Source organism: Denticeps clupeoides, chromosome 1 (genome assembly GCF_900700375.1).
Source record: "Denticeps clupeoides chromosome 1, fDenClu1.1, whole genome shotgun sequence".
Taxonomy (NCBI): Eukaryota; Metazoa; Chordata; class Actinopteri; order Clupeiformes; family Denticipitidae; genus Denticeps; species Denticeps clupeoides.
This window is the reverse complement of record NC_041707.1, coordinates 13,321,228-13,347,645: the sequence shown is the minus strand read 5'-3', so window position 1 is coordinate 13,347,645 and position 26,418 is coordinate 13,321,228. Positions and strand designations below refer to the sequence as shown.

The 26,418-nt window shown below is 42.3% G+C and overlaps 2 protein-coding genes across 6 annotated transcripts in view; both read right to left on the bottom strand.

Annotated features, from left to right (window-relative positions):
- syt14a (synaptotagmin XIVa) overlaps positions 1–8,963 on the bottom strand; it is a 38,309-nt gene extending 29,346 nt beyond the window's left edge. For all 3 annotated transcript variants that reach the window (XM_028975338.1, XM_028975347.1, XM_028975357.1), the window contains exon 1: positions 8,948–8,963. In XM_028975338.1, the coding sequence (XP_028831171.1) occupies positions 8,948–8,960 (13 nt within the window). In that variant the 5' untranslated portion in view covers positions 8,961–8,963. The remainder of the gene's footprint in view (positions 1–8,947) is intronic.
- Positions 8,964–17,066: 8,103 nt separating this feature from the next.
- Positions 17,067–24,752, bottom strand: utp25 (UTP25 small subunit processor component). 3 transcript variants are annotated; one of them, XM_028987054.1, is made up of 13 exons: positions 24,670–24,752; positions 22,858–23,056; positions 22,743–22,782; positions 22,476–22,626; positions 22,127–22,384; positions 21,958–22,046; positions 20,291–20,683; positions 19,591–19,807; positions 19,286–19,488; positions 19,010–19,192; positions 18,819–18,928; positions 18,452–18,697; positions 17,070–18,252 (listed from the first exon to the last, which is right to left on the bottom strand). In XM_028987054.1, the coding sequence occupies exons 2-13, from the start codon at positions 22,956–22,958 to the stop codon at positions 17,994–17,996; spliced, it is 2,250 nt and encodes a 749-aa protein (XP_028842887.1). In that variant the 5' UTR covers positions 22,959–23,056; positions 24,670–24,752; the 3' UTR covers positions 17,070–17,993. The 3 variants fall into 3 exon arrangements, with proteins under 3 accessions (XP_028842902.1, XP_028842887.1, XP_028842894.1); XM_028987061.1 differs by lacking the exon at positions 24,670–24,752 and having other exon boundaries at positions 22,858–23,091; XM_028987069.1 differs by lacking the exons at positions 19,010–19,192; positions 24,670–24,752 and having other exon boundaries at positions 17,067–18,252; positions 18,819–18,958; positions 22,858–23,059.
- Positions 24,753–26,418: the final 1,666 nt, after the last annotated feature.

Sequence of the window (26,418 nt, the reverse complement as noted above, 5' to 3'; positions counted from 1 at the left end):
GACAATGCAGTTTTTAAATGGTCCACACCTGGGACAATAAATGAGGACAGACAAAGCACAGAAACACAATGAACAAGTTGAGTACTTCACAACCCCTCAGAGACATGACCGCAAAACACAACAAGGGACATAGAAACAGATGATCAACAAGGAGCACAAGATGTTGAAGACAGAAAAATGCAGCAACTTTACAAACATGGACATCTTTCATTTACAACCTGCAGGAAACCCTGGAAATGAAACATACATTCAAAATCGTATAAAAAAAAACACAAACCAACGCTTCAAAAGAGGGTGAGAATCTTTCAAGAGTCATGTCAGCTAGTTGCAGCTGTAACTGAGAACAACGTCCACTGGTACAAGAGGACTGCACGTCACGTCGTATAATCAATTTCCATCATGTAAACAGTTGAGCCCTCCAGTTGACCACTCAGCCACTTAGACTGAAGGACAGTGTCTTTATAATATAATAGGAGAAGCAATAACCAATCAGCCTTCAGAAAAAACCCACAAGCAAAATCACATTGCTGAATGAAAAATTAACCGAGGCGAGTTTTAATAGAACATTCTTATTATAAGGATTGCATGTACAGCACTTCCATTAGATATTACACACCAAGACAACACAGAGATGTTTTGTGGTGTTTAACTTTGAAAAATAAGTTTTCTTCCTATGCATCAATCAATTTTAGAATATCATACAATCCATGGTACTTCTTAAAAAGATCTATTTTCCACGGCTGTTTCTGTTAATAATTATAGATGACAGTGAAAAAATTATATCATTATGTGTTCTAGTTAATTGTTAATTAATTTAGCACATTTATGCCTTTCTTTTTTAAATTAATATTTAGAGATTGTATTCACCCCTGGTGATGTAGTAGGGAAAACATTTTAACCAGATTTACATAAGTATTGTCTGCAAAGCATGTGCAACTGATTTCTCTCTTATGAGAAATGGAGCAGAGAGCTGCTCTACTTCTTGGAATGCTTTATTGTTCCTATCAGTTTCAGCCCTTGAAATACGAAACACATTTCTGAACTCTTACAAATATAGAAAAAAATTACAGAAGGTGAAAAATTATGCACCACTGACTTTTTTTCTCCAACACAGAATGCAGTTCTCTTGAAAAGGTTAAGGACCAAGGTTTTGAATGTTTCACTTCTAAAGAGCCCCAGTGACATACCTGTGTGTGGATGTCATCTGTTTTGCCCCTTCCACCATCCCACCACCCCCCAGGTGCTCATGGGTAATTTTCAGGCCTCCAGAAAGAAATTTAAAAACACGGCAAACCCCCATCTTTTAAATCTTACTTAACAAAGTCTCAGCCTCTGGAATACTAGAGACTCTCCTGGCCAAGGTGAACAAGCACAGTAGAACTAATATAGCATCATCTAGTTAACCTCATCTCCATGTCTTTCGGCAGTGGGAGCATCCTGAAGTGAACCTCTACACAAGAGCACCCAGGCAAGGCCTAACACCCAGGTTTCCATTTGGCAGGATAGTAGCACTAACCCTACATCACCCACACACTTAGGAATGGCTCTGGCAGAAGGCGTGATTCTCACTGATCCCCTTGTCTCCTTGCTCCAGACTCCGAAGTACAGAGGCTGGTCTCCCAGGTGTCCGGATAGCCCTCAACGAAAACTGGGGCAAACCTAAATATATGAGCTCAGCTGTCTGCAAAAAAGAACAGCAAGTCTGGCTCAGAAACGTCACCTTGACTCGATGTCCTCTCCACCTCTGCATCCTTGCCCCATTGAAAGGTTCCTGAATTGGGCCAAATACTTCTGCTCAGCAGACTGAAAGTTTTGCAGATTCACCTAAATGTTTGTGTATGTGCAGGTCTGCCACCTGGAGCACCTGTGTTCTCTTTTTCCTTTTGTTCTGGGACATCAGCTAATTAATTAGATGCTGCTGAATAAAGAATAATTCTGCCATGTTTGGTTCTTGTCTGTCCTCGGAATATCTTAATTTTTTTTTTTACGGGTAATAAGGCCAATAAGGCCTGGTTTTTAAACCAGCCAAAGTGGGTTCACTGCTAAAGTGGGAGCTACAGGTCTCAGAATAGAATCTGTAATTACATGTTATAAAGGCAGACGCTGTATGAAATGAAGACATGGAATTGGTGTCTGGACCTGTGGAAGGGAAACCTCCTCACTCTCTCCTTATCCTCTGTGTTATGCACATCACACCAGCACAATTTTTCTCTCTTGATCTAATTTTTCATTTGATCTCAGAACTAGTGCGACAAAGACAGCAATATTGGTCCTTTGTGGTTCACGCACTGGCTTGAATATAGCTGGCCGATGCTTATTTTCATTTCTGTGGGGTATTGACTGCTGTCCACACTGCAGTTTTTAAGAATCAGTAACATGCTGAAAATTGATACGATATGCCCATAAACCCAGACATTACATAATGCTAGAAATGTGGTGGCAATAAAACTGCTCCTTTTAAAATTCCCGCAACATAAAAAAGAAAAGTGGAGAGAGCAAAGAAGGGAACGGGTAACTCTCCATCGCTCCAACCCTGCTACACATCATCCAGGAGCTGCTGCAGACCCCATTAGCCCTACTGAAAGAGTCCCTTTGAAGCGCCAGACAGATGAGTAACTTAATCCTGACTGGCAACAATATATAACACCGGGGACAAGTTGTAGAGGTGCACCTTCTCTTTGGGCCATTGTCTGGACCCACATGCCACGGAAACCTCGTTTTAACAAGCGTTGTCAGCAACACATTGAAAATGCATCAATGAACAGTCTGAGGACTTCCAACACGTATCTGATCAGAATTAATGGATATCTGTCAGTACAAACACTGATTTTGAAAAAATGTTAATTCTTTGAATAATTTCCTAGTGAGCAAGTCAAAGGTGACAGAAGCAAAGAAAAATCCCTGAATGAATGTGACTGTTTTGTCATTGTTAAAGTTAAAGTGGAGTGATTGTCACATGTGATACACAGCAGCACAGCACACGGTGCACACAGTGAAATTTGTCCTCTGCATTTAACCCATCACCCTGAGTGAGCAGTGGGCAGCCATGTCAGGCGCCCGGGGAGCAGTGTGGGGGGACGGTGCTTTGCTCAGTGGCACCTCAGTGGTACCTTGGCGGGTCGGGATTCGAACCGGCAACCTTCTGATTAAGGGGCCGCTTCCTTAACCGCTAGGCCACCACTGCCCCGTGTTGCACTTGGTGCACACAAAAAATGTGTCCTCTGCATTTAACACAACCCAAGTGAGCAGTGGGCAGGTACAAAAAGCGCCCAGGGAGCAGTGTGTGGGGACGGTGCTTTGCTCGGTGGCACCTCAGTGGTTTTGGGATTTGAGCCACAACTCTTCAGTTACGAGTCCACTTCCTTAACCTCTAGGCCACCACTCCACATCCTTCTCTCATCAGCACGGGATTACCCTGGGTTGTTGAGAGAAATACCTCCAGGACACGACAACATGTAGTGTTTATTATAGTCCAGTTATGTATTATGATGTAAAATTGATAGTATACTCCTGTTTAAGTCCCTAACAGATCATGAAAAGATCTCTGGACAGGGACCCCTCTACGCCTCAAATACCAAAACGATGCTCAGTGCATGAGTCGATGCCATTTTTTATCTGTGGCACTCCTACCCACCAAATGTTAATGGTGTCATTCTGGCACATGACTGGGCAAGACTCTGTACAAGCTGTTAATGCCCTTTGGTGCCCAGGTCCATTTGAAGGAACACTAAAGGTTTGCAGTTTGGTAAGAGTTTGCAGTCTCATCACACCCAATACAGACTCAAGAAAAGATTCCATATTGCCACACAGCTGTAACCAGTGAAAATGTCTGTAAACCCCCCAGTGTGTGATAAAACTTACTGAAGAATGCTTCAGGCTGTAACAGACCACAGCGGTGCAGTGCAACAGGTAGTGAATAAAGGATGTTAAATAATGCTTATTTGTTCTCTAATAAAGGACGGATAATGTAGACATATATGTATCACCCTTTATTAATTCAATAAGAAACCTGACTGTGTCAAACTCTATAATGCTATGAATTTTATTTGAGGGCTCGTAATGGCCAGGACTAGGATCTGCTTGATCTTGTTTGACCGTGATTCGAACCCGGGTCGGCCTCGTCAAAGACTGGCGACGTCAGCAGCATGCTGTTAAACAACAGCGACAACAAGAAAAGTCAGACAGCACCCCTTTGTATTGCATTGAGCAGTTTGCGGGAAATGCAGACACTTCAGTGTCCATTCGAATATATTATCATGTTGCCTGTTCTTTACATCCAAAACACAACACAACAGCGCAAGACAACGCGGGACAGCGGTCCGACCCACGTAATCCAATATTAAACAGGGCTATTAGTCGACACTTAAGCCTCTCTAAGTAAATGCTCCGATCATTAATTATTCAGAAAGGATGATTTAGTGCGATAGTCCCTGCTTCGCTTGCACTGTAATAGGGTAAAAAGTGTTTCATCTCGAGGACGAATTTTCGACGCCACGCAGGGGTAGAGCAAAACGGAAGTCATGCCCTGTAATTACTGCCCGCATTTACATGTTTCAACATTTGAACCAGATTTAAATGCTTCCGAGACTTCTTTTTAAAAAATGTACCAACACATCAATTTGTGATGTATGCATTGGTGGGGTTGGAAGATGCATGCATGAGCCTGAAAGGGACCCGAGAGGCAACGGAACATATCATTCGACCCTGACACATGAAAGTGCAGGAGTAAACCTGCATACCTTGCCTTTAATTCCTCCGGTTTATTTCAGTGGGACGAGTGACAGCCTTCTGTTATCAAACCTCTCTCTCTGACAGATGACCCAGGATGTACCAGATGTCTAGAGAACGTCAAAACGTGAACTTTGCCAGAGAAAAGCAGCTTGATGTAATCTCAGTCCCTGCAGCAGAGACGTGTCAGCTTTGGCCGTGCATCTAGCCCCGTCGTTCGGTTCCGTGCCAGTTCCGCTCCACGAGTCGAAAAATCACGCTTGTCGCCGGCAGCGGAGCTGGCAGGCCACCTGTTTACCCCGACCGCTCGGGTTCCCAGCGGACCAACCCAACATGGGGCCTCAATTACGGCCGGCCTCTGCCTACCCCTTCCCAACTGAGAGCGCTGGCAACATGTTGTGAAGTGGTCCTGTTTTGGAGTGCTACTCATAATACTGGTGGGAACAGAGGGCTCTCCAAGTTGCGCTTTTCATGACAACCTACAGAACAATACGGAACACTTACTACCATTGTGTCCCTGAGCAAGACAATTAACCTTAAGTTGCTGTCCTCAACACTACTGACTGCAAGTCGCTCTGGATAAGTCGCTTCTAATACATGCCCTAAATGTCAATGTAAAAGTTTCGCTGACAATTAAACAGGATGCGGAAAAATATGAGTCTCGCGTGGTGCCCATACACTACACGAACGCTCAAATTCAACAGCCAACAGACGTTAATTAAGAATTCCGGTTTATTACAGTTAAATAATTTCTTTCTATTGTGCATGATATTCCTCTTCTGCTGTGGAGGAGGGCGTACAGATAAATGTAATCCGGACACGTGCAAGTGCAAATAATCCAAGCAGCCTGTATCAGCAGGTCTGACATCAAATGCACGTTCAAGTCTGTCATAATTTACCTACCTGGTCATCCGATGTACAATATCCATTATTAAATACTGTGATAAATATCTTACTGTGTGTCCGCACACACAAAAAACGCTTAAGTTTCTACTCCGTGGCCAAAAGCTAGTAGTGAGGGCATTTCAGGTTTGTTGTAAAATTATTCTCTCCGGACTGGACTATATAATGTGAGGTCGTAAGTGACTGTGGTAAACGGCCGCACCCAGAGCAGTATCTACCGGGGGCTAATTCCTGCCTGCCTCGCACCGTGCAACGCTGCCGCGAGTCCCTGACCCTCCGCCCCGTTCCTCTCGTTAACCGTAATCCCTGCTAATGCTCTTGCTCTGTGCTATCAGGCCACGCTCACCCACTCGCACGTATAAAATTCCATCTGACACGGGCTTGTGTACGTGCTCGCTGCTGATTTGCCGGGCATATATAATTTATCTGGAAGGCTTCACTCACCACATTGGCGGTGACGGCAGTATCTCCTCGAGCAGCTGCGCTCGGCGGCCTCGGCGCAAGGGTGGCGGCTCGATAATCATATCCTACAAGAGTCCGGCAGCCGAACTACACTGCACGTCGAGCTCAGTCTCTTATTCTCAAGACGTACAGCTCTGCTACGCCGACAGAGTCGGACAAGTCTGGCCACGATGGAGCCCCGAACAGCAGAAAGCTGCACTCTTATCACACATTTATTACCAAACCACCGGCGGTGTTTTGTATTGTTCTGATACTCTGCTTCACCAACACAGGGATTTTGTGTTAAACTTGAGCGTGGGAAACATTGAGACGACCGGAATGAAGAAGTAAGGTTTGGGAGAGATTTTCATTATGCCACCCTAATGCAAGAATTTCCGCTGTTGCAAGTCATTAAGTTGCGTCCAATGTGCAAAATGTGCAGTTTGCTAATGTGAGTGGACATGTAGGATTTTCTACATGCAATCTCCAGGTCTCAAAAAGTGGACATGTCTAGGGGGAAAAGGACGTCTGGTCGCCCAAACTAAATGCGTCGTCAAATATGAGGCAAGGCAAAGAATGCGCCTTCCTCAAAAGCTAAGTCAGTCAGTGGTAGAAAAAAAATTCTTAACCCAGGCCTTCTCTAATATACAGTGGTGGATGGAGATGACAAGTGCTATTACAGTTTTCCTATGAAAGGATGTGCTGCCTTTTCAAATAGTGGACAGAGGCGACTTTAAAGGCACAATTAAGGTCCTAAGCACTTGCTTTAGTCAAAATGCCTAAGTTGCATGGCGAGGTCAACGAGAACGTAAAAAATGATCTCGGTGGCCACTGCTACGGACTAGTTGTCGATTTGTACAATAATCTGCACGACTACTTTGAAATGTGTTAACCGTATTTTGTGTACAACTTCCTGCAGCAATTTTACGCATTAGTAAGGTTTGGATTATACTGCAATATAAATGTTATGCCATATCATACAGCCCTAGGGCCAATTTTCCAACTTGAAACTGTTCATTAAATTGAATTAACGTTCTTCGTGCTGTGTATTGCTTTTTAAAGCATAATTCTAGAGTACCAAGAAAAAAATGTTTGAAATGACTGCCCATGACAAAAAAGGCTCCAAGCACTGTAAATCCTTAAAATCCTGCAGCCTGCGACCAGCCCTTGAAAGAATATGGCAAACTGTGCTGCCATCCGCTCCTTTCAGAGAGCGCCAGGAAGAATAATGAAGCGGCGAGGAGAGCACCAATAAATACACTGGGTCTTTTCAGCCTGTTGATCCGCACCGCAGCCAAGAGGGCAGTTTTCTCACACGGTCCCGAAACCTGAGGAGAGACTTTTTTTTATTTAAATCAACAGTTTCCTGGAACCCTACACTGAGCTGGGTCAATCGATCACGCGATCACTCAACATCTTCTGCAAAGATTGGATTGGTCTCATATGTGCGTCTCTTGGGCATATGTGTGTAGATCATCCTCGTCCCGGCGACCTTGCACATCTCAGGGTTCTTGAGACATGAAGAGCAGACGAGTGAGGTCGGCTGGTGGAGGCTATTTACTCTGACAGCTTCTGACATTGCTGTAAATAACTGTTTGTTATTTAGTTCTGAGCAGGTCATGGTGGGCAAGCTTTCAGAACTACAAGCATTCTGTCTGGCCGTAATAATAATATTTTGCACTATTCCTGACATGACAAAGGATTTAGGTTGCATTTGTTTAAGAAAAAAGAAATCCTGATTAATATTTCATTCATGCCCCCTTGAATCTTGCATGAAAAGCAGATGTAATGTGCTGTTAACCTGGATGGAGAAGTTTACTGTGCGCATGTCAGAGTGCCATGACTTATTCAGGACTCCCATGCAATGCAAAAAGCTTTTTTTGGATAAGAGAATTAAACCCATTCCAGATATTGTTTTCTTCATGCATTTCAAATCAGACAGTAAACGGCCATTTAAAGCATTAAAGACCAATCCTTCTTCCCAGGATGCCATGCAATCACACCATTGCACAGATCCATTACATCTGATGGGAATCATGGTCCAAGAGTTGTTGTTTTTTTTTTATTTCCTTAGGAATGACTGTGAAGAAACATTTGATTTCACACGAAGCCTATTACGAGTGCTACCTCTCCACATAAAAGCAGTAGGTGGAGGAGGATAAGTGCATGGCCGTCGGTCGCTCCCCCTCGATTAGTATTCAAACTTGCAGCAGGCGTAGGCTGCGTGTGGGCGCTCAAGTGATAGCAAATGTTCCCGTGGCAGAACGGAGCGTTTCGCAGCGCACACACTCCCCAGCAGCGCCGGCGTCCCGGTATTCCGCACCGGCACAACCTGTTAGAGCGTCGTTGTCACCTCATCCCCCGAAACTAAGGAACCCGTGAGGCACATTTCAAGCACGACACCGACGCGGCCCGAAGACGTGGAGGAATTATTAGCCCGGAGGGTAGACGACCTACGGCAGCCGTGGCTGAGAAGTTCGCAAGTTTGCAGCCACACTGGAGATTGTGTTTTTTTTTTTTTTTTGTAGCAACGCAGATTTGTAATCCCCCGCGACGCGACGGGAGGAACGAACCGAGCGAAGTTAAAACGTGAGGAGCTGTCCGAGCAGCACCACGGCCGCCGGCCGAGACCTTCCCTTCGGCGTCATTATTCGCCGCCCTCCGCCGAAGGAAGGGAAAATAGAACAAAACCAAAAAAACAATTTCTAAAAAAAAAAAAAAAAACACGACAAACTTTTATTCAAGCGAACCGAGCGCGGCCGCGCGTCACCGCGCTCCCCGGCGGACGCGTTCATCCCGGGACGGAACCGGCGCCCGGCGTTTAAAAGGCAGACGTTCCTTACGGACAGGAGCGGAGCTTTATTGGCCTACTTACCATCAATCGCCATGATGCTCTGTTTTGGACGCGACCAAAGCCGGCGGTTAAAACGGGGAGAGACGGAGCGACTGAGAGGGACGACTGGGGGGGGGTGCGGGGATTTGGTATGATCTGGAATTATGTCTGGCCGCGAGTTTCCGTGCCTTTTTACGTCTGGCGAAAACCTTATTTACAATTGGATTAATTGTAATAATTACAGTATAATTAGTACAGAGAAACATGAACAACAAGGAAAAAAATACCTGCGGTAGACCGGATATTTACACTGTATTCTTAAAAGAGAATAATGCTTCTCTTATTGGACAAACCATCACAAACTCTGCGGTGACACCATTTGCAGGCCCACTCTATCTTGGAAGGGGGTCCCTCTCTGTATCACTCCTTCCCAAGGTTTCTTCCTTTATTTTTTCTCTCTCCTAGCGTTTTTTTTTTTTTGGCGTGCAGATGGGTCAAGTGTGTGGGGGTTTGGCAACTGTAGGGCCTGTCAAAACCCATTAAGACACACTGTGATTTGGGGCAATATAAGAAATAAACGTTGTTGTTGTTGTAAAAAGTGAATGTGGGGTGATTGTCATTGTGATACACTGGAGCACAAAACACTGTGCACACAACAGCTTTTAACCCATCACCCTTGGTGTGCAATGGGCAGCCATGACAACTAAACATGCACCAAATCACAGGATGTGAATAAAAGTGTACACGCATGTAATGTACCTGCACAGGCCGATGCTGTCGCCTTTTTTTAGAAACTCACTGATGTAAAAAATATTCATGTTTCAGCAGCAGCTTATGTCTTGTCTTGTGTTGCCGAATGTCGCACCATTCACTTCAAAGGATGCGAGTTTACCCCTAAACAAGTTTTGCAAAAATACATGTAGTACATCAAAGCAGACAAAATGAATCATTTTGTTGCTTTAATGATTTATTTGTTTTATTAGTCATGTCAGGCAAGGAGGCAGATGGATAAGGAGAGCTGTCTGCCAAAAATCCACCGTCTCTTCTTCTGGATTTCAGTGATTTAGCTTGACTATTACAGTGATAAATAATAATTACACACCATGTATAACATAACCAATAAAAAGCTTCACAAATCCAGAATTTAGCTGCAACTTTCTTTTATGTTTTGTGCAACTAACAGAACTGGAGGCCCACACAGGCCTTTCTTCTCCAATGGCAGCCTTATTATCAGGAATTTAGCATCACTTGTGTTTGAGTTCATAATTTGTCATGACCATGAAGGAGACTATGACCCTCATTCTTCATTACGGGGCCAAAATGTTGGTTTAGCTTTACATTCAAATATGATAAATACAAACTAACCATCATGCCTTCACAACTGAAGTTTATGTTTCTGCTCATGTTTAGATTTTTATGTTATATATATAATTTATTTTCCTTTATTGGAGAATATTTGTCAAACAAATATATTGAATCTGTGTAAATAGTATCTTTTTTGCACTAAGCAGCACTATGAAATTATGTATAGAACAGTAAATAATACTCAAGACAAAACATACACAAGTCCTTAGAATCCTTCTAGATTCTAGGACATACCACTGACATTAATGATAAATAAAAAAATGAGTAATCATTTTGCAGTAAGGAGAATCTTGTTAACCATAGAGTCAGGTCGGGACTATATCCATTCTCATAATACTGTTAAAATTATACTTTGGCTAAACAATCCTTTGCATATTCTTCCCTAGTCATATCAATTCATTTGTCCACTGCTGGCTTTGTCAGTGTTAAACCTTTGTATGATTAAATGCTGTAAATACATCCTAAAGTGCTAAAAGACTAAGACGACCAGTTTCTTGGATAGATTACCGGATGGAAATACCAGCTTCACTCCAGCCCATTGAACAGGCTCACACCCCTCACACCCTATGTCCAAAAAGTGCATTTGGACATAATCCCCAAATTACTGTTCCACAGTGGAGAATCAATGATTAAACACATATCCCATTCATTGATACGGCTGAAAAAAAAGCAGATGATACTACAAATGAGATGTGAATAGAATATTAGAACAGAATGGCTTGTGACCTTACTTGTATTGAACATTAAATTATATGGGAAGGAATTATTGTGCACGCCTTGTTGAAGAAATAATAACAATCCCATCTGGCCAGATGATGTCAGAGCTGAAGTGAGAATGCAGAGGGCAGCAAGAAAGAGATAGACCCATATGTTTTCAGCCAATTAGGAGAAAATTGCCTTGTGCACACTCTTCCTCCTCTATCCCTTCTTTTGTACAGGGGGTTATTTTTGGCCTGGCATAGTGAGAGTGCCTTCCATGCGGTCCACCAAGCTCATTGCCGTTGCCATGGTAATGCTCTGCATTTCGGTTTAACCCTCTGCTGTGGAAGTGCAGAAAGGCCACATTTTAACCAGGCTGAAGTGGTATAAATGGATGCTTGGTCAGTACAGCCTTTCCCAGCCTAAAGCTACCCCAGAGCTACTCCAAATGGGCTTTTTCTCATTGCAATTTGAAAAAATGTGAAGAAAGTATTTATTATTTTTGTCTAGACACATATCAGTGCAATACGGTTGGACATACTTGTTGCCATGGATACAAAACATCACATACTTTTCAAATGCATTTTTCATTTTGAGCATGAATGTCAAATTCATTGTGTCCAACAGCAGTGATTTATGGGACTATCTGAAGGAATGGGATCGGTCCACAGAGAGAGGTCATATTACACTCTGCTACCATGGGAAAGGCACAAATGCCCTTGCTCGGTCTCTGTTCACTATCAGAGGCCCTGTCCACATTCAATTGACTTTATTTACACTTAATTAACCGCACTTAATTGCTGGATGTACCCTCCAAGGTCACCTTGAATTGCACTCAGCTTAGCGACCTGTTACCTCAGGCTGTACCTCAGGCTTGCTGCTGGCTGGGTGGTGTACCATTCTTATCAGCAAGCACTTGGTAGACGTTCCTAATAAATTGCTAATGACACCGGTTACTGTGTATGTACTCTATTTCCCAACACTAGCCACCTCTTTGCACAGTCAGACTCCCTCAACAACTCTCCATGCTGCCCCATTCAACGCTGACACGTAGGCATCGGGGAGGAGTTGCCACGGAAACAGGCTTCCCACTCACAGATAAACTAACACGGCAGATGTGGCGGAGAATAACAATGAACGGGCTTTTACCAGCGTTGAGGTGACCTTCACTGACCGGGGTCTGCTGCTGCTGTTATGACAGCTGAACCACTCTACGGAATCACATGGTCTTTTTCAAAGGAAATACAACAAATATTTACGACATTTGACATAGAATGATTAGCAATTTAGAATTAATGTATATTATTGTACATATATTTAAGAATATTTACCATATATTGATTTTTAGTTTCCATTGGAGCCACCCAAGATAAATAGATAAATGTTGACTGAAATACATAAATAACAATGGTATAAAATGAAAATTAGAAAGAAGATCATGACAGATGGAGCAATACACCCTTCCAGATGTGCATCCCCAGTCCAGTGCCTGCAGTGCAGGCCAGTGCTGCATTATGATCAGCAGAGCATCATGTGCTCATGCACAAAGCGCACTCAGGCACATATTTACAATGCACCCTCTGACACCTATATACCCTTTGTGAAGTGGAGCCTGACAAATGGCCAAGCCAACTGAGTTTAAACTTTAATGAGCTCCACTGAAGTGGTGCTGAAACGTGGTATCATTAGCTGTGCTTTGTCATATAACAATACAGTCATTTTCTGATGAAGACAGTAGCAGAGACTTTGACAAGGACGGAATATCTAGCAGCATCACCAGCATTAAGGTATTTTATTTCGGGTTTTCACCATCACAGACCCTCTGGTCTGGGAAAAAGGGCCCAGTCTCAAATGGAGCTGGGTTCAGTGATGATTTGGAAATATGTCTAAGTGAGCTAGACAAACTGGGCCAGATCCAAACCGCACAGGCACTCAGCCGTATTCATTATTCATGATGACACTGTGTCTGTGCTTCAGCTATTTCATTTTCCGGCTGACAGAGAGAGAAACGAAGAGTGATGGCTGGAGGAATGGAAGCTACTAAAAGATCCCAGAAAGTGAGGCGGTGTGAGCAGCTGACAGAGTGAAATGAGCAGGACAAAATATTCAGTCACTCATAAACTGAAAAGCCACAACTTAATTTAATTGCATTTGAAAGTGAAGTGATTGTCATTGTGGTACACAACACAGCACACAGCAAAATGTGTCCTCTGCTTTTAACCATCACCCTTAGTGAGCAGTGGGCAGCCATGACAAGCGCCCGGGGAGCAGTGTGTGGGGACGGTGCTTTTTCTCAGTGGCACCTCAGTGGCACCTTGGCGGATCGGGATTCGAACCTGCAACCTTCTAATTACGGGGCCGCCTCCTTAACCACTAGGCCACCACTGGCCCAATTATCATCCATAATTCATGAGCTTCATAATTATGCACAACTCATGCAGATCACAATTTTAAAAAATAATAAGAAAAAAATATTCTAATTTCAAATAAATAATAATAATAAGAATGATTTTTTATAACAATATGAGGATGATATTTTTACTAGCAGTATTAGTATGTTTAAATGGTGGAGAAACTTGAAAATATAATGATAAAAGTTTTTTGCTTATGAGAATATTGCTTATATGAGAATATTTAAATTTCAATAATTTGGGTTGAAAACAATTATAGTATAGAAACAATAGAAACAAATAGGTTTCATGATTGTACCTTTCAGTAGGGGTCTCACACAACAAACCAAAGCAGCATCCCAGCATGCTTGTGGAGTGATGGACCAGTTGTACCAGTGTAAAGGTCAACCGCTTTTCCTCTGCCCTGCTGTGCCCTGTTGGTTGCTGTCGGTGACACAGGCCACTGACACTGCAGTACATAGAGGCTCCGAGGAGAGCTGGGGCGCTGACATTTCGACAAATGGTCAGGAAATTCTCTGGATATTTGCAGCTGGACAGAAAACAACACCCCACAGGGCGCTAGTCCATTTTGCGGTTGAATACGCATCCGATCTAAAAACCAGTTCACCTATCCTGCCTCCTGGGTCAGCGTGGGAGAACGTTGTCAGAGAACACCCAGGCCAGGACCTGAACACTAGTATCATTGCTATAAGGAGACTGAACTCTGCACTACTGTATCACACTCCTGTGATCTGCCAGGATCTTCAGGAAATATGCAGGACCAAATACATTACTGCCAATTAAGTAATATACAAGAGAGGGATATTCTACACCATCAACAACACCAATGGTATGCCAGCACACCACTGCTAACCTTAAAAGATTTTGTGTTACCTTGAAATCAAGGTGTGAAGTGACATGTTGGCAATGACAAAACAAAAATAGGCTGACATATTAGTCCATTTTTGTATAGCCTAAAACACATGTATTTGATATATACGGATAACGGTACATATAGTGAACATTATTTAGATTTTTTTTTCTACGTTCCCTGCTGAATTGATTTCCGTAATTACTTTCTTGGGAGTTTCATTGGTCCGTGTCCATTTGCTCTCTTCACTGCCAGGTTAAGAATTTGTTCTCTCCCAGCGGGTAGAACAACTTTCAGGTTGCATCTGTTTGAGTGATTAGAGAGAAACTGGCCAGTGGAGACATCAGAGCTTTTAGTGGAGGCACCAGTGTGGATGGGTGTGGGTGACACTGATAGTAACACTAAAGACAGCCACACGAGCAAGTTTGCATGAGAGCCACGGAAAGAGGCATTGACCAGTGGGCTGTGGAACACTGAACTTTTTACTATTAGTACAGCAATGAACATAGATAAGGAAGAAAAAAAACTATACTCTGCAGCATCTCTGCAGATCTTTACTGGAGGTCACAGGTCAGTAAGACTGGATAATGCAAAGCGTTACATGATTGATCAGCTTCCCACCTCTTCTTTCATTCTATTTTCTCCTTTATTATATTTTATTTATTTCTGTAACTATTACTTCACCTATGCACAGTTGAAACAGAGTGGTTCAGGATGCATTTCACTGTGTTCTACTGCTATAACAATGCTTGTGACAAATAAAGATCTTTGTGTTGAGGAAACAGTTCCCTGAAGCAGACTCCCGAGCTGTTAAGGCTCATCTATACAAACAAAGATGGTTGACTCAGGGTTATGCTCAACATATTGATATTGGGATATAGCTGCCTAATAAATGCACCTATACTGCAATGTCTATCAACTTTCCAGGGTTCATATTACAGGGAGTGCAGAATTATTAGGCAAGTTGTATTTTTGAGGAATAATTTTATTATTGAACAACCACCATGTTCTCAATGAACCCAAAAAACTCATATCAAAGCTGAATGTTTTTGGAAGTAGTTTTTAGTTTGTTTTTATTTTTAGCTATTTTAGGGGGATGTCTGTGTGTGCAGGTGACTATTACTGTGCATAATTATTAGGCAACTTAACAAAAAAAACAAATATATACCCATTTCAATTATTTATTTTTACCAGTGAAACCAATATAACATCTCCACATTCACAAATATACATTTCTGACATTCAAAAACAAATCAGCGACCAATATAGCCACCTTTCTTTGCAAGGACACTCAAAAGCCTGCCATCCATGGATTCTGTCAGTGTTTTGATCTGTTCACCATCAACATTGCGTGCAGCAGCAACCACAGCCTCCCAGACACTGTTCAGAGAGGTGTACAGTTTTCCCTCCTTGTAAATCTCACATTTGATGATGGACCACAGGTTCTCAATGGGGTTCAGATCAGGTGAACAAGGAGGCCATGTCATTAGTTTTTCTTATTTTATACCCTTTCTTGCCAGCCACACTGTGGAGTACTTGGACGCGTGTGATGGAGCATTGTCCTGCATGAAAATCATGTTTTTCTTGAAGGATGCAGACTTCTTCCTGTACCACTGCTTGAAGAAGGTGTCTTCCAGAAACTGGCAGTAGGACTGGGAGTTGAGCTTGACTCCATCCTCAACCCGAAAAGGCCCCACAAGCTCATCTTTGATGATACCAGCCCAAACCAGTACTCCACCTCCACATTGCTGGCATCTGAGTCAGACTGGAGCTCTCTGCCCTTTACCAATCCAGCCACGGGCCCATCCATCTGGCCCATCAAGACTCACTCTCATTTCATCAGTCCATAAAACCTTAGAAAAATCAGTCTTGAGATATTTCTTGGCGCAGTCTTGACGTTTCAGCTTGTGTGTCTTGTTCAGTGGTGGTCGTCTTTCAGCCTTTCTTACCTTGGCCATGTCTCTGAGTATTGCACAACTTGTGCTTTTGGGCACTCCAATGATGTTGCAACTCTGAAATATGGCCAAACTGGTGGCAAATGGCATCTTGGCAGCTGCACGCTTGATGTTTCTCAGTTCATGGGCAGTTATTTTGCGCCTTGGTTTTTCCACACCATTCTTGCGACCCTGTTGACTATTTTGAATGAAACGTTTGATTGTTCGATGATCACGCTTCAGAAGCGTTGCAATTTTAAGAGTGCTGCATCCCTCTGCAAGATATCTCACTATTTTTGACTTTTCTGAGCCTGTCAAGTCCTTCTTTTGACCCATTTTGCCAAAGAAAAGAAGGTTGCCTAATAATTATGCACACCTGATATAGGGTGTTGATGTCATTAGACCACACCCCTTCTCATTACAGAGATGCACATCACCTAATATGCTTAAATGGTAGTAGGCTTTCAAGCCTATACAGCTTGGAGTAAGACAACATGCATGAAGAGGATGATGTGGACAAAATACTCATTTGCCTAATAATTCTGCACTCCCTGTATGAAGCTGAAGGCAAAAACAAAGACTTCAATATAAGTGTTAGAAATAGTCACTTTTTTCCATATAATTTTATAAATTCATTACACATTTGGTGTGACTGTAAATCTAGGTACATACAATACAAATATCCAATTACACAACACATGAAGTGACCTCACCTCATATGAAATCATTTCTAACCAATCTAGATTTCTAACCAACTTGGAACTCATGGTTAATTCTTACAACTCCACAAAAATATTTTGAAATGTAGAAAAGGATGTAAATCAATAGACATCATGAGACAGTAGATCTGTTTTTCATCAAATTAAGACCCTTCATCACCTAAATTTCTCCAAGGGCTAGATTTTTTCTTCTAAAATACAGTTGTAATTGTTTTTTATTGGTGGTTTCTATTGTCAGGGCTGCACAATCCAGGGAAAATAAACAAATAATAATTATTTTAAAAACTGGATATAAATGGGATGTTTGAGATTATGATACAAATTTATGTTGCATTGTGTTGTTGATTTTTAACTAATGTTACCTATATATATTTTGTGCAGAATAGAGTTGATTGGAATCGGAGACCCCGTGAAGAGTTAGTTAGTTCACCATGGCTGACATCACACAGAAGACTTTTAAAATATTTTTAGTGGCCCTGTTGTACAGGGTGGCTGTGGCTTTGAACAGAAATGGAGTAAGAACTGAGGTGTGGTGTTCAGATAATTCCTGTGAAAAGTAACAAATTGAACTCTGGATTTCAGAATTACTAGACATTTTAATGATATTTAAGGCCTTAATTTTCAAAAATCCAATTAAAGATTTTTAAGGATCCGCGGATACCCTGTAAGAGATGCATTTACAATTTTGTGGGTGAAACCTGAAAAAAGGACATAAAAGACAAATGTGAAACAGAGGTTGTATTGTACATGGTGCTTAAAAGAAGGTATGCTTTAATGTATAAATTGATTATAACACATGGATATCTAAACCACTCTGTAGAAATTTCAGCAATTCTATGTAAATGTGCAGCCACTGCGGTGAAAAACACATTTCACCACATTTATATTAAAGGTCTTACTTGCCAGCACAGATATTCACTGAACTTAACACAACCATCAGCCAGACTATAAAACATTTAATGACGCGTCCTGCTCTGTGCTTTCTACCAGCCCCAAGCCATTTCCTGTCAGCAGGCACTGTCACATGTCCACGTTTAGCTTTATTGAAAGTTGTCAACATCTGTCTCGTTTCTGCTGTGCCCAGAGGCAATGACACTCAGCCACCGCCATTCACGAGGCTTTGTCTTCCTCTCCTGTGACGAACAGATGAACAGGCTTTTTGGACTGCAGCATCTGGGCAGCCCTCTCTGCGCCGGTGACTGCCGCCAGTTTATGTGCGTCGTACCGGGAGTAGAGCACCGTGCACGTCCAGCTGGATGAGTCCCTGCCATCAGTGCCCGTCTGTAGCATGTTGCACACCTCACTGTAGAAGTGGGCATAGGTTGGTAGGCCGTAGAAGATGAGATTGCGAATGCCCTTTATGGTATATCTGGAACCAGGGCAAAGAGAGAGACTGAATTCCATGACAACAATGACAAAACCACCACACAAATGTCAAAATGCAGTTTCATAAGCCAAAGAGGTGATCCACTGAAATTCTCCAGTCTCAGTCTGATTCGTCAGCATTGAAGTCATAAATAAATGGCTACACAGATGGGCCGTGGCATCGTCCCAGACCCCACACTGACCTCTTGTAGAAATGGAAGCGCTCTGAGAAGAGCAGGAACTGCTTGTCACCCTTCTGGAAAAAGTGTCTCGCTTTGTACACCTCCGATCGGTTTGAGTACTCGCTGATGCTGGTGAAGTTCACGTCCTCTTTCTTGAGGTAGTTGCGTATCCGCACAAAGTCGAAGTAGGAGGGGACGTAGATGAAGGTATGGGACATTACGGAGTCTTTGTATTGGGGTAGCACTTTATCCACAAAGAACTGAAACCTGCAGGGTAAAGGTCATATCAGACAAGCATGGTTTGCACATGGCATCTACATCAGAGGGATATTATAACCTGATCATGAGCACCATCTAGTGGTCATCGTTGTCTAAATACAAACCACACCTCGCATCCTGATCCATGAAACTGTCTGAGTTGAACATCTGAAACACGTGAGGCAACTGCACCAGCACTTGGCAGATTGAGCCAGTCTTGGGTAAATTCTTGGTCGCCACCTGGAAATGAAAAAGGTGGCAAATGGTCATCTACCATTTGCCAATAATCTAAGTTAAATATTCTACAGAATGCTTGGTTACCTGTCCACGGTAGTTGAAGCAGTGCTTTGTAAGGATGTTGTTAATTTGAGGATCCTGGATGGCACTGAACACAAGCGTCTGTCTATAGTGCTTAGCCCAGTTATTCAGGTTCCACATCCGTACCCTAGAAAAATCTACTCCATGGGAATCCAAGGGCTGTAGGTTCATGTGCTTCATCACATGCTATCAGGTACAGGGATTATTATATTATATTAATAAGACTCATAAGCATCAGACCTGTATCCTGTCTGCACTTGCAAAGTAAATCGCACTTACCAGGACATGCTCCCAGTTCTGCATGAAAAAGACATCAGCCTGGTCCAGAACCAAAATCTCAATGGAAGACAGGAAGTCAAAGTCACGCTTGGACTCTCCATCAACCCCGAGCAGTGTGCGCAGACCCAGGGGCGAGGCAATGATTATATCGGATGAGTAGAAGGGGGAGTAGAGGCGCATACTGCGCTTTAAAATGGAAACACCTTCAAAGAGCGAGATATCAAAGTTAAATATAACCTATTTATGGGGGCAAGGGAGGGGAACAACAGATATTTGAAACATATACCTGAATGAGCAAAGCTCACCTATACGGAAGTGATCATCCACGTTGCCTGAAAAGACAGCATGGTAGTCATCTGGTCTGACCAAGTTGGGTGGCCTGTCCTCCACAACCTCTCCGAACTCATCCTTGAACCGTTTCTTGTTGCTCACATCCATCTTCTTCCCCTTTGGTTCCAGCAAAGTAACAAAGGTCTGGACCACCTGCAGGGCTCCATCTCTAAAGGGCACCAGTATGAGAACCTGTCAACAGAAAAAACAGATGCTCTTGTCTCCGGTGATAGAAGCCTAGAGGGAAAGGCACTGACCTATGACCCAGAAGCCCACAAAGGATCAAACCCCTCTTACTACCCTGAGCAAGACACTTAACCCTGAGTGTCTTCCGGGGGACTGTCCCTGTCACTACTGATTGCAAGTCGCTCTGGATGAGGGCGTCTGATAAATGCCGCAAATGTAAATGATAATTAAAAAAAAAAAAAAAAAAACTTTCCACTATTTTACATTTATGAACCATTCTAGAAGGAAAAAAAAAGGAACCCCACATAACTCGCTCACATAACCCCAAATATGGATTATAAAATTTGTTCAGAAATTGTGGGAAAACATCTACAAGAAATTCCAACACAAAGCGTTAGCTGAACACATGCAGGAAATGCGATACAATGCTAGATTTATTTCTGCTTTCCTTACAGCTCTGTTTAGTTGCATTTAGAATTATATTGTTACCTTTGGCCTGGTCAGTCCTTTGTCCCTGAAATCCTCTTCTCCTGGCTTGGACTCCTTCAGCTGAGCATTGTGAGCCAGTACGCGAGAGTTGGCTTTCAGCACGTGGTTGAGGACATGCAGGCAGTAGGCACTCCGCACCTCTTTCCCTTCGGTTATGGGTGAGCATTCAGGAAAATACACGTCCCTATATGTCCCCATTAATCCTAGAAGCTCTTTCTGCAGGCTGCTCACCTCCTGTACAGGGGCACCCTTTGCCTGAAAGGGCTGGTTCATAGATTTCCAATTAGCCTCCAGGGCCTTGTGGAGAGGAGGAGGACTCACACCAGATGCTGGACCAGGAGCAGGGAACTTCTCCAGGTTGGAGATACACAGCATGTTGCTCAGTCTGGGCCACTGTGTTCAAATGTGACAAAAAACCAATCAAATTGCTTTTATTGTCACATCACTTGACCAATTAACACGTAGAACTGTTTTTATTTTTCCCATATACACACACACACACACACACACACACACACACACACACACACACACACACACAATACCATTCTGAAGTTTAGGGATATTTTGAAATGGTGCATTAAAAAGGGTGAAATGGGTGAAAACTCCAGACATTGTTCATGTTGCAAATGATAGAAGCAACACACGTTTCAGTGCAAGAAAAGCAATCATTCATCAAAAATGTATTCTAATTTGTACTTTATACTCTATGTTGTAGAAGGATATAAGAGAACATTGTGGGAACGCACGGGAAAGGGTCTACTTCCATATTGCGAGTGGGCAGATTATGCCAATGACGTAAAGAATGATTAAGCAGCTCCAAAACCCAGGAAACTAAAATCCCAGCTGATGCTTCAGGCTACTGCTGGTCCTCTGTGTAATATGGACTATATATATCATCACCTTCCTAAAAAATTGGCAATTTTGGCCGAATCATCTTTTCATGATGCTGGCCTCCTGTAGTAAAATGGCCTCGGTCGACCAGATCTAATAAATAAAAACACATGAGTGTGTGACTTAAGCAATATACGGTAACACATGTTTTTGTGTTTGTGAAAAAGTTATGTTTTCAACATGATTCTATTGTTAAAATTCAGTTGATTCAGGAAGGACACCATGGTGGGATCCTGGCTTCTATTGCTGCTGTTTATTTTAATAAAAGACAATAAAACACAATTTAAGTGTTAACTTCTGTTATTGCATTCTTTCAATTGCTCTAAGAAAGTATTTGGGTGACCTTTTAATTTTTTTACTGGATGCTACTTGACATTATTTTACACTGATTTAACTCTTACTTGAATTTTATTTTGTAATTTTGAGTTTAAGTTTGTTTTAATAAATGTATTGGAATGTTAAGAAATTATTGTTTTATCATTCCAATATCTAAATAAGTATGTATAAATAGCTATATTAGTCATTTAATGTGTAAATAATCGAGAACCAAATCCAGCAGATTAGAAAAAATTAATCGTTATGATGAATCGTAAAAATAAGAAAAAAATAATCATTTGGGACAGCCCTATTATCAGCAGTGGTGACATGTACATAAACAATACATTGTATGTGCACTGTAGAAACAATTAATTATAAATCTATATATAGAAATATACACACAGTTAGATAAATTAAACTAGTGTATTGTGAATAATACAGAACAAAGAAGTTACCTTGATCTGCGAACGTTTCTTTACTCCATTTAATAAGTTCCTAATGTCTTCTTCATCAAGTTCTGTCTCTAGATGTTTCACAAATGTGTCTGTGGGAAGAGATACGCAAACACTTTGTCTGGTGAAATTATATAGATATAACAGCAAACCATACCAAAAAAAAACTTACCCTCATATCCATCCTGATGTACCATGTCATCTGCATTGTCCATATCTTCCTCCCCAAAGACATTTGTCTCCAGGCAGAACTGAGCTTCATGCTTCTTGTCCATGAATTCCTCTACTTCAGCTCTGCTTCTCTTAGTTTCCTCCAGCTCTCCTCCATCTATTTCTCCCTCAGCATTTTCTCGTGGATGCTCTTCAGCTGGAGACAAGTCTTCCTCTACTACCCCTGTTCCATCCTCTTCATCCACTTCCTCAATTCCCTCTGCCATGAATAAAACACAAAAAAAACAAGGCATTTAGAGAATTTCAAAATTTCTAAATGAAAAATTGTGAAATATTTCAATTAAACACACCATCATACAGTATCTCTTCCTCATCTTCATCACTCTCAACATCATCAGACTGTTTCAGTGTGAACAGAAGTTTTTGATAGGCTGATGGACGTTCCTCCTCCTCCTCCTCCTCATCATCACCTTCAGTCTCCACACGCTTTGGACTGTCATGCTGCAAACAGCAAACATTCACAAGAATCTGGGTTGACATTTACATCACCAACTCGACCTTTTAATGATTTCAATAGCATTGCTAACCACACACTGTCCGCAGTGACCAAAACTCACCAATTTCAGCACCTGTGTCCTCTCAGCCCTTTCCGCAACTCTGGCGAAGGAGAATAAAGCACCAACTTTTACATTGTGGTAGTAACCTGGTGGTCACATAAAACCAACTACTCACTGGTCGTGGAAAGGGTGTTGCTCGCCAAATTCCTGGAGGTGCTTCCTCTGTTTTTTAGTTAACTTGCTAATCGCTTCGTTTTTGTGTCTTCTCTTTCCCATGCTGAAACCGCTGGCGACAAAACACACGTGTCACTTCTTCTGCCGCCGCTGCTTCCTCTGCGGGGTGAACAGACCGCAATAGCCGCCTCTGTCGCCACCTGCTGGTTGGAGTGCAAACAGCAGACCTTTCGTGCATGGAGACCAGACAGTCCAGGTCAGGCAGGACACTTCACAGGCTTTTCAATCAGCACAATATAAACAATCAGAGAAATATTAGAGGCTGGGATTTCTTCAAATCTTTTAAGAAGTTACAGTTTAATTGCATAAGAAACAACCAAGTAGCCTGTTGCATGCTTCTCCAGACCATACACCACTTCCATTTTTCTTATGCGCAATATATATATATATATATATATATATGAAAGTGATACACAGCACACAACGAAATGTGCCCTCTGCTTTTAAACAATCGCCCTTGGTGAGCAGTGGGCAGCCATGACAGGTGCCCGGGGAGCAGAGCGTGGGGATGGTGCTCAGTGGCACCTCGGCGGCTTGGGGTTTGAACCGGCAACCGCCCGCTTCCTTAACCGCTAGGCCACCACTATACACTTGTGGGTCGAATAAAGGATCATCATTCCAAATCCCATATGGTGGCCTGTTCTTTTGAAAGCGAATGCTTTGCTTGTGATTAAGGTGCTATTAATATCTCAAGGGCAGCAATCCAGAGAAAACAAGTCAAGCTTGAATTAATGAGCCACACACTTTACTGCTTATAGGTGATTCTTAAACACTCCAAAGGTTAGCAAAACACTGTTCAGTGCCAACCTGATGATGGGGTGACCGAGACCCATGATGCACTCTACTCGCAGCAGGGTGCAAAAGCATGCAGTTCCTGGAGCTCGGTCCTCTGAAAGAGGTCTGCATGGACAGATTCCAGCACAGTTCTCTCCCAGTTGGACCTTGAGATTTCATTTTGTTTGGACATTTTGCCATGCTACTTTGCCACCGTCACCACCAGTGTGCATGTGCTGAGGTGATGCTGTGACTCACTCCCTCGAGCCGCCAGCCATGCCAAGTTTAATTAAAGGGTTTAACGCGAGCAAAATTATTGACCAGTTTTATTGTGGAAATTCTTTTGTGCAGCGGTTCTTACACGGCTCTATGAATTCTCATTCTCAACAACAAAAAAAAACAGTATGCTGCACGTATGCAGCCTCTCTTACACAACAAGTGTCTGAAAATATCAACTGAACAGAATTATTTAAAATAATTTATGTGTTTTATTATATATCGGTTGTGCTGCTCAACATTCAAACATTTAGGCTCATTTAGAAATGTTAAAAAAACTTAAAAAAAAAAAAACAACTAAATATTCATCGACAAAATTAGAACATAAAAATTTGAAACTGTACTAGCATGTACTAGTATATATATATATATAAAGATTGTGCAGTATCAACCATCCTAAACCTTTAATAATTTATCTTGACCTCTGGCAGCTGGGATACATGTGTTTCGAAAGTTTTTCTTGAAGTTCTTTCCAAGTTATTTGAAATAAAAGCTGAAGAAGAAACAATCTCAGTCGATAAAAAGAGCATGTTTACGGGGCACTTGTTAAATTGCCCACATCAAAATCAAAGTAGCTGTAAATTTTAATTGGGACCGGTGTGTGCTTTGCAGCACGGCTAGAAACTCAGTGGCAGATGTTTGCGAAAAAAACATGTACGGCATGGTGTGGCAGTAAAAAGGGAAACTTTGTGTGCTTTCTGACCTTCGACAGGAATCCAGCCAAAGGGTAACACCAGCGATGCATACAGTGTAGACTGTCACAACCTGTTTCATTGATTTTTGGTGGCCCCTGGAGAACATGCTGTAGGTTCTTGGGAGTTTGCAATTGCAGTGAGCAGGTGTGAAGAAAAAGATTCTTCTCACTTTATCAGCAAAATTTCATAATATTACAGTCATATTACGTACAATTATCACCATCATTCCTTTCCATGATCATCAAACACCAGAACACCACAACTGACCCAGGACCCTCACCCATCATAAACAAAAAGAATAATAATGGACATGTTGGTAGAAATCTAAACCACTTTCATTATCAGCTCCCATGAGTGTAGTGTGTGTCAATATATGAATGTGTGTGTGACGGGGGCAAAGGTCAACAGGCTGGAAGCTGGTTTCACCGTTTCTTCAGATGTAAAACTATGAGAAGACACAGGGGCAGAGGAATGTAGGCCAAGACCTAGCTGCACTTCTCTCGTCCTTCGGGGCAGCACCCGAGAATTCAGAAGTGAAAAAAAAAAAATTCTCGTGTTTGTGCTTGCATATCTTGTGGGTTTCCAGCAAATTTTTGGGATCAGGAAGATGTAAATATTCTAGACAGGTATGGATTATCTCACAAATTTTATATTGAACAGGTTCACATGGGAGAACAGATCAGTCTTTTTATAGGGCCTATAAACTGAAAACTGGCTCTTTTTGGTACAGTAATAAGCATTTGGCCCCGCCTTCCGAAAGAATCCTAACCAGCCAAATGTATTAGCGGAGGCTGGCAAAATAAATAAATAAAAAAAACACCCCGCACTCACCGACAGCATTTCTCAAGCACGAACAGGCTTCCACATCCATGCTCTTGTTCTTTCCCTCGATGTTGCAACAGCTGACACCTGAGAGCGACACCGATCGAGCGCTGGTGTGACGCCAGCGAGGCTACAGCTCACCTGCAGGAGGGCATGCACCCAGCTTCTCCCCGCTGATGAATAGACCTTTGTCTCCTGCATCAATGGCCATGTTGTTTGGATGCTTTTTTTTTTTTTTTTTTTTTGGCAGTTTCTCTTGTGAACACCTGCCGTAGAAAGCAGCATGGGATCCAGGTTGACCCTTGCTCCACATTATTAAACATTTACTCAGATTTACATTGTTTACTCTACACACAATATGAACCAAGACAACAAGAATCCTTGGGCTGAATTTGCATGATAACCGACTGATCAGGCATTAAAAAGATGGCCCATGTTTGAAACCTCCTGTACATCAACATTGCTTTGCAGGGCAAATCATGAATGGCGGCTTATTCTGGACACCTAAATATATTTGGAACCATCGACCTCATTAGAGCACTTGTTCAGATGTATATTAGAAATACATTTAGTTCATATGAAGGGTAACATGGCAATTTGTTGCCTCCTTTGCTTACCTGCTATCTGTGATGGTCCTGTAAGGAACACATCTAGCAGATGAGGTGCGGCCAGCCTCTGTCCCAGTCTCTCCCATTATTTGATGAAGCTGTTCATCTCATAGCTTATTTCATATTATAACATGTTCAGGTTTTAGACATGGAGCAAACATTTTTGTAAACAATCATTTGTAATAAGTTGTAATAAAACGATGTAGTGTATAGGTACTGGAAATATATTATTTGAAATGTAATGCATTCATGTGGCTGTGCTACAGAATGCATGTTCCCCTAAAGATATTTTACCGTACTGAGCCAAGCCACCCCCATCTGAGAAGG

Excerpts from the sequence above, each read along its gene's own strand:
- utp25 (XM_028987054.1), bottom strand. The coding sequence starts at position 22,958 with ATGGGAAAGAGAAGACACAAAAACGAAGCGATTAGCAAGTTAACTAAA. Across the intron at positions 18,929-19,009 it reads GCTTCAACTACCGTGGACAG|GTGGCGACCAAGAATTTACC; the intron begins GTAACCAAGCAT and ends TTTCATTTCCAG. Across the intron at positions 18,698-18,818 it reads TTCATGGATCAGGATGCGAG|GTTTCAGTTCTTTGTGGATA; the intron begins GTGTGGTTTGTA and ends TTTACCCTGCAG.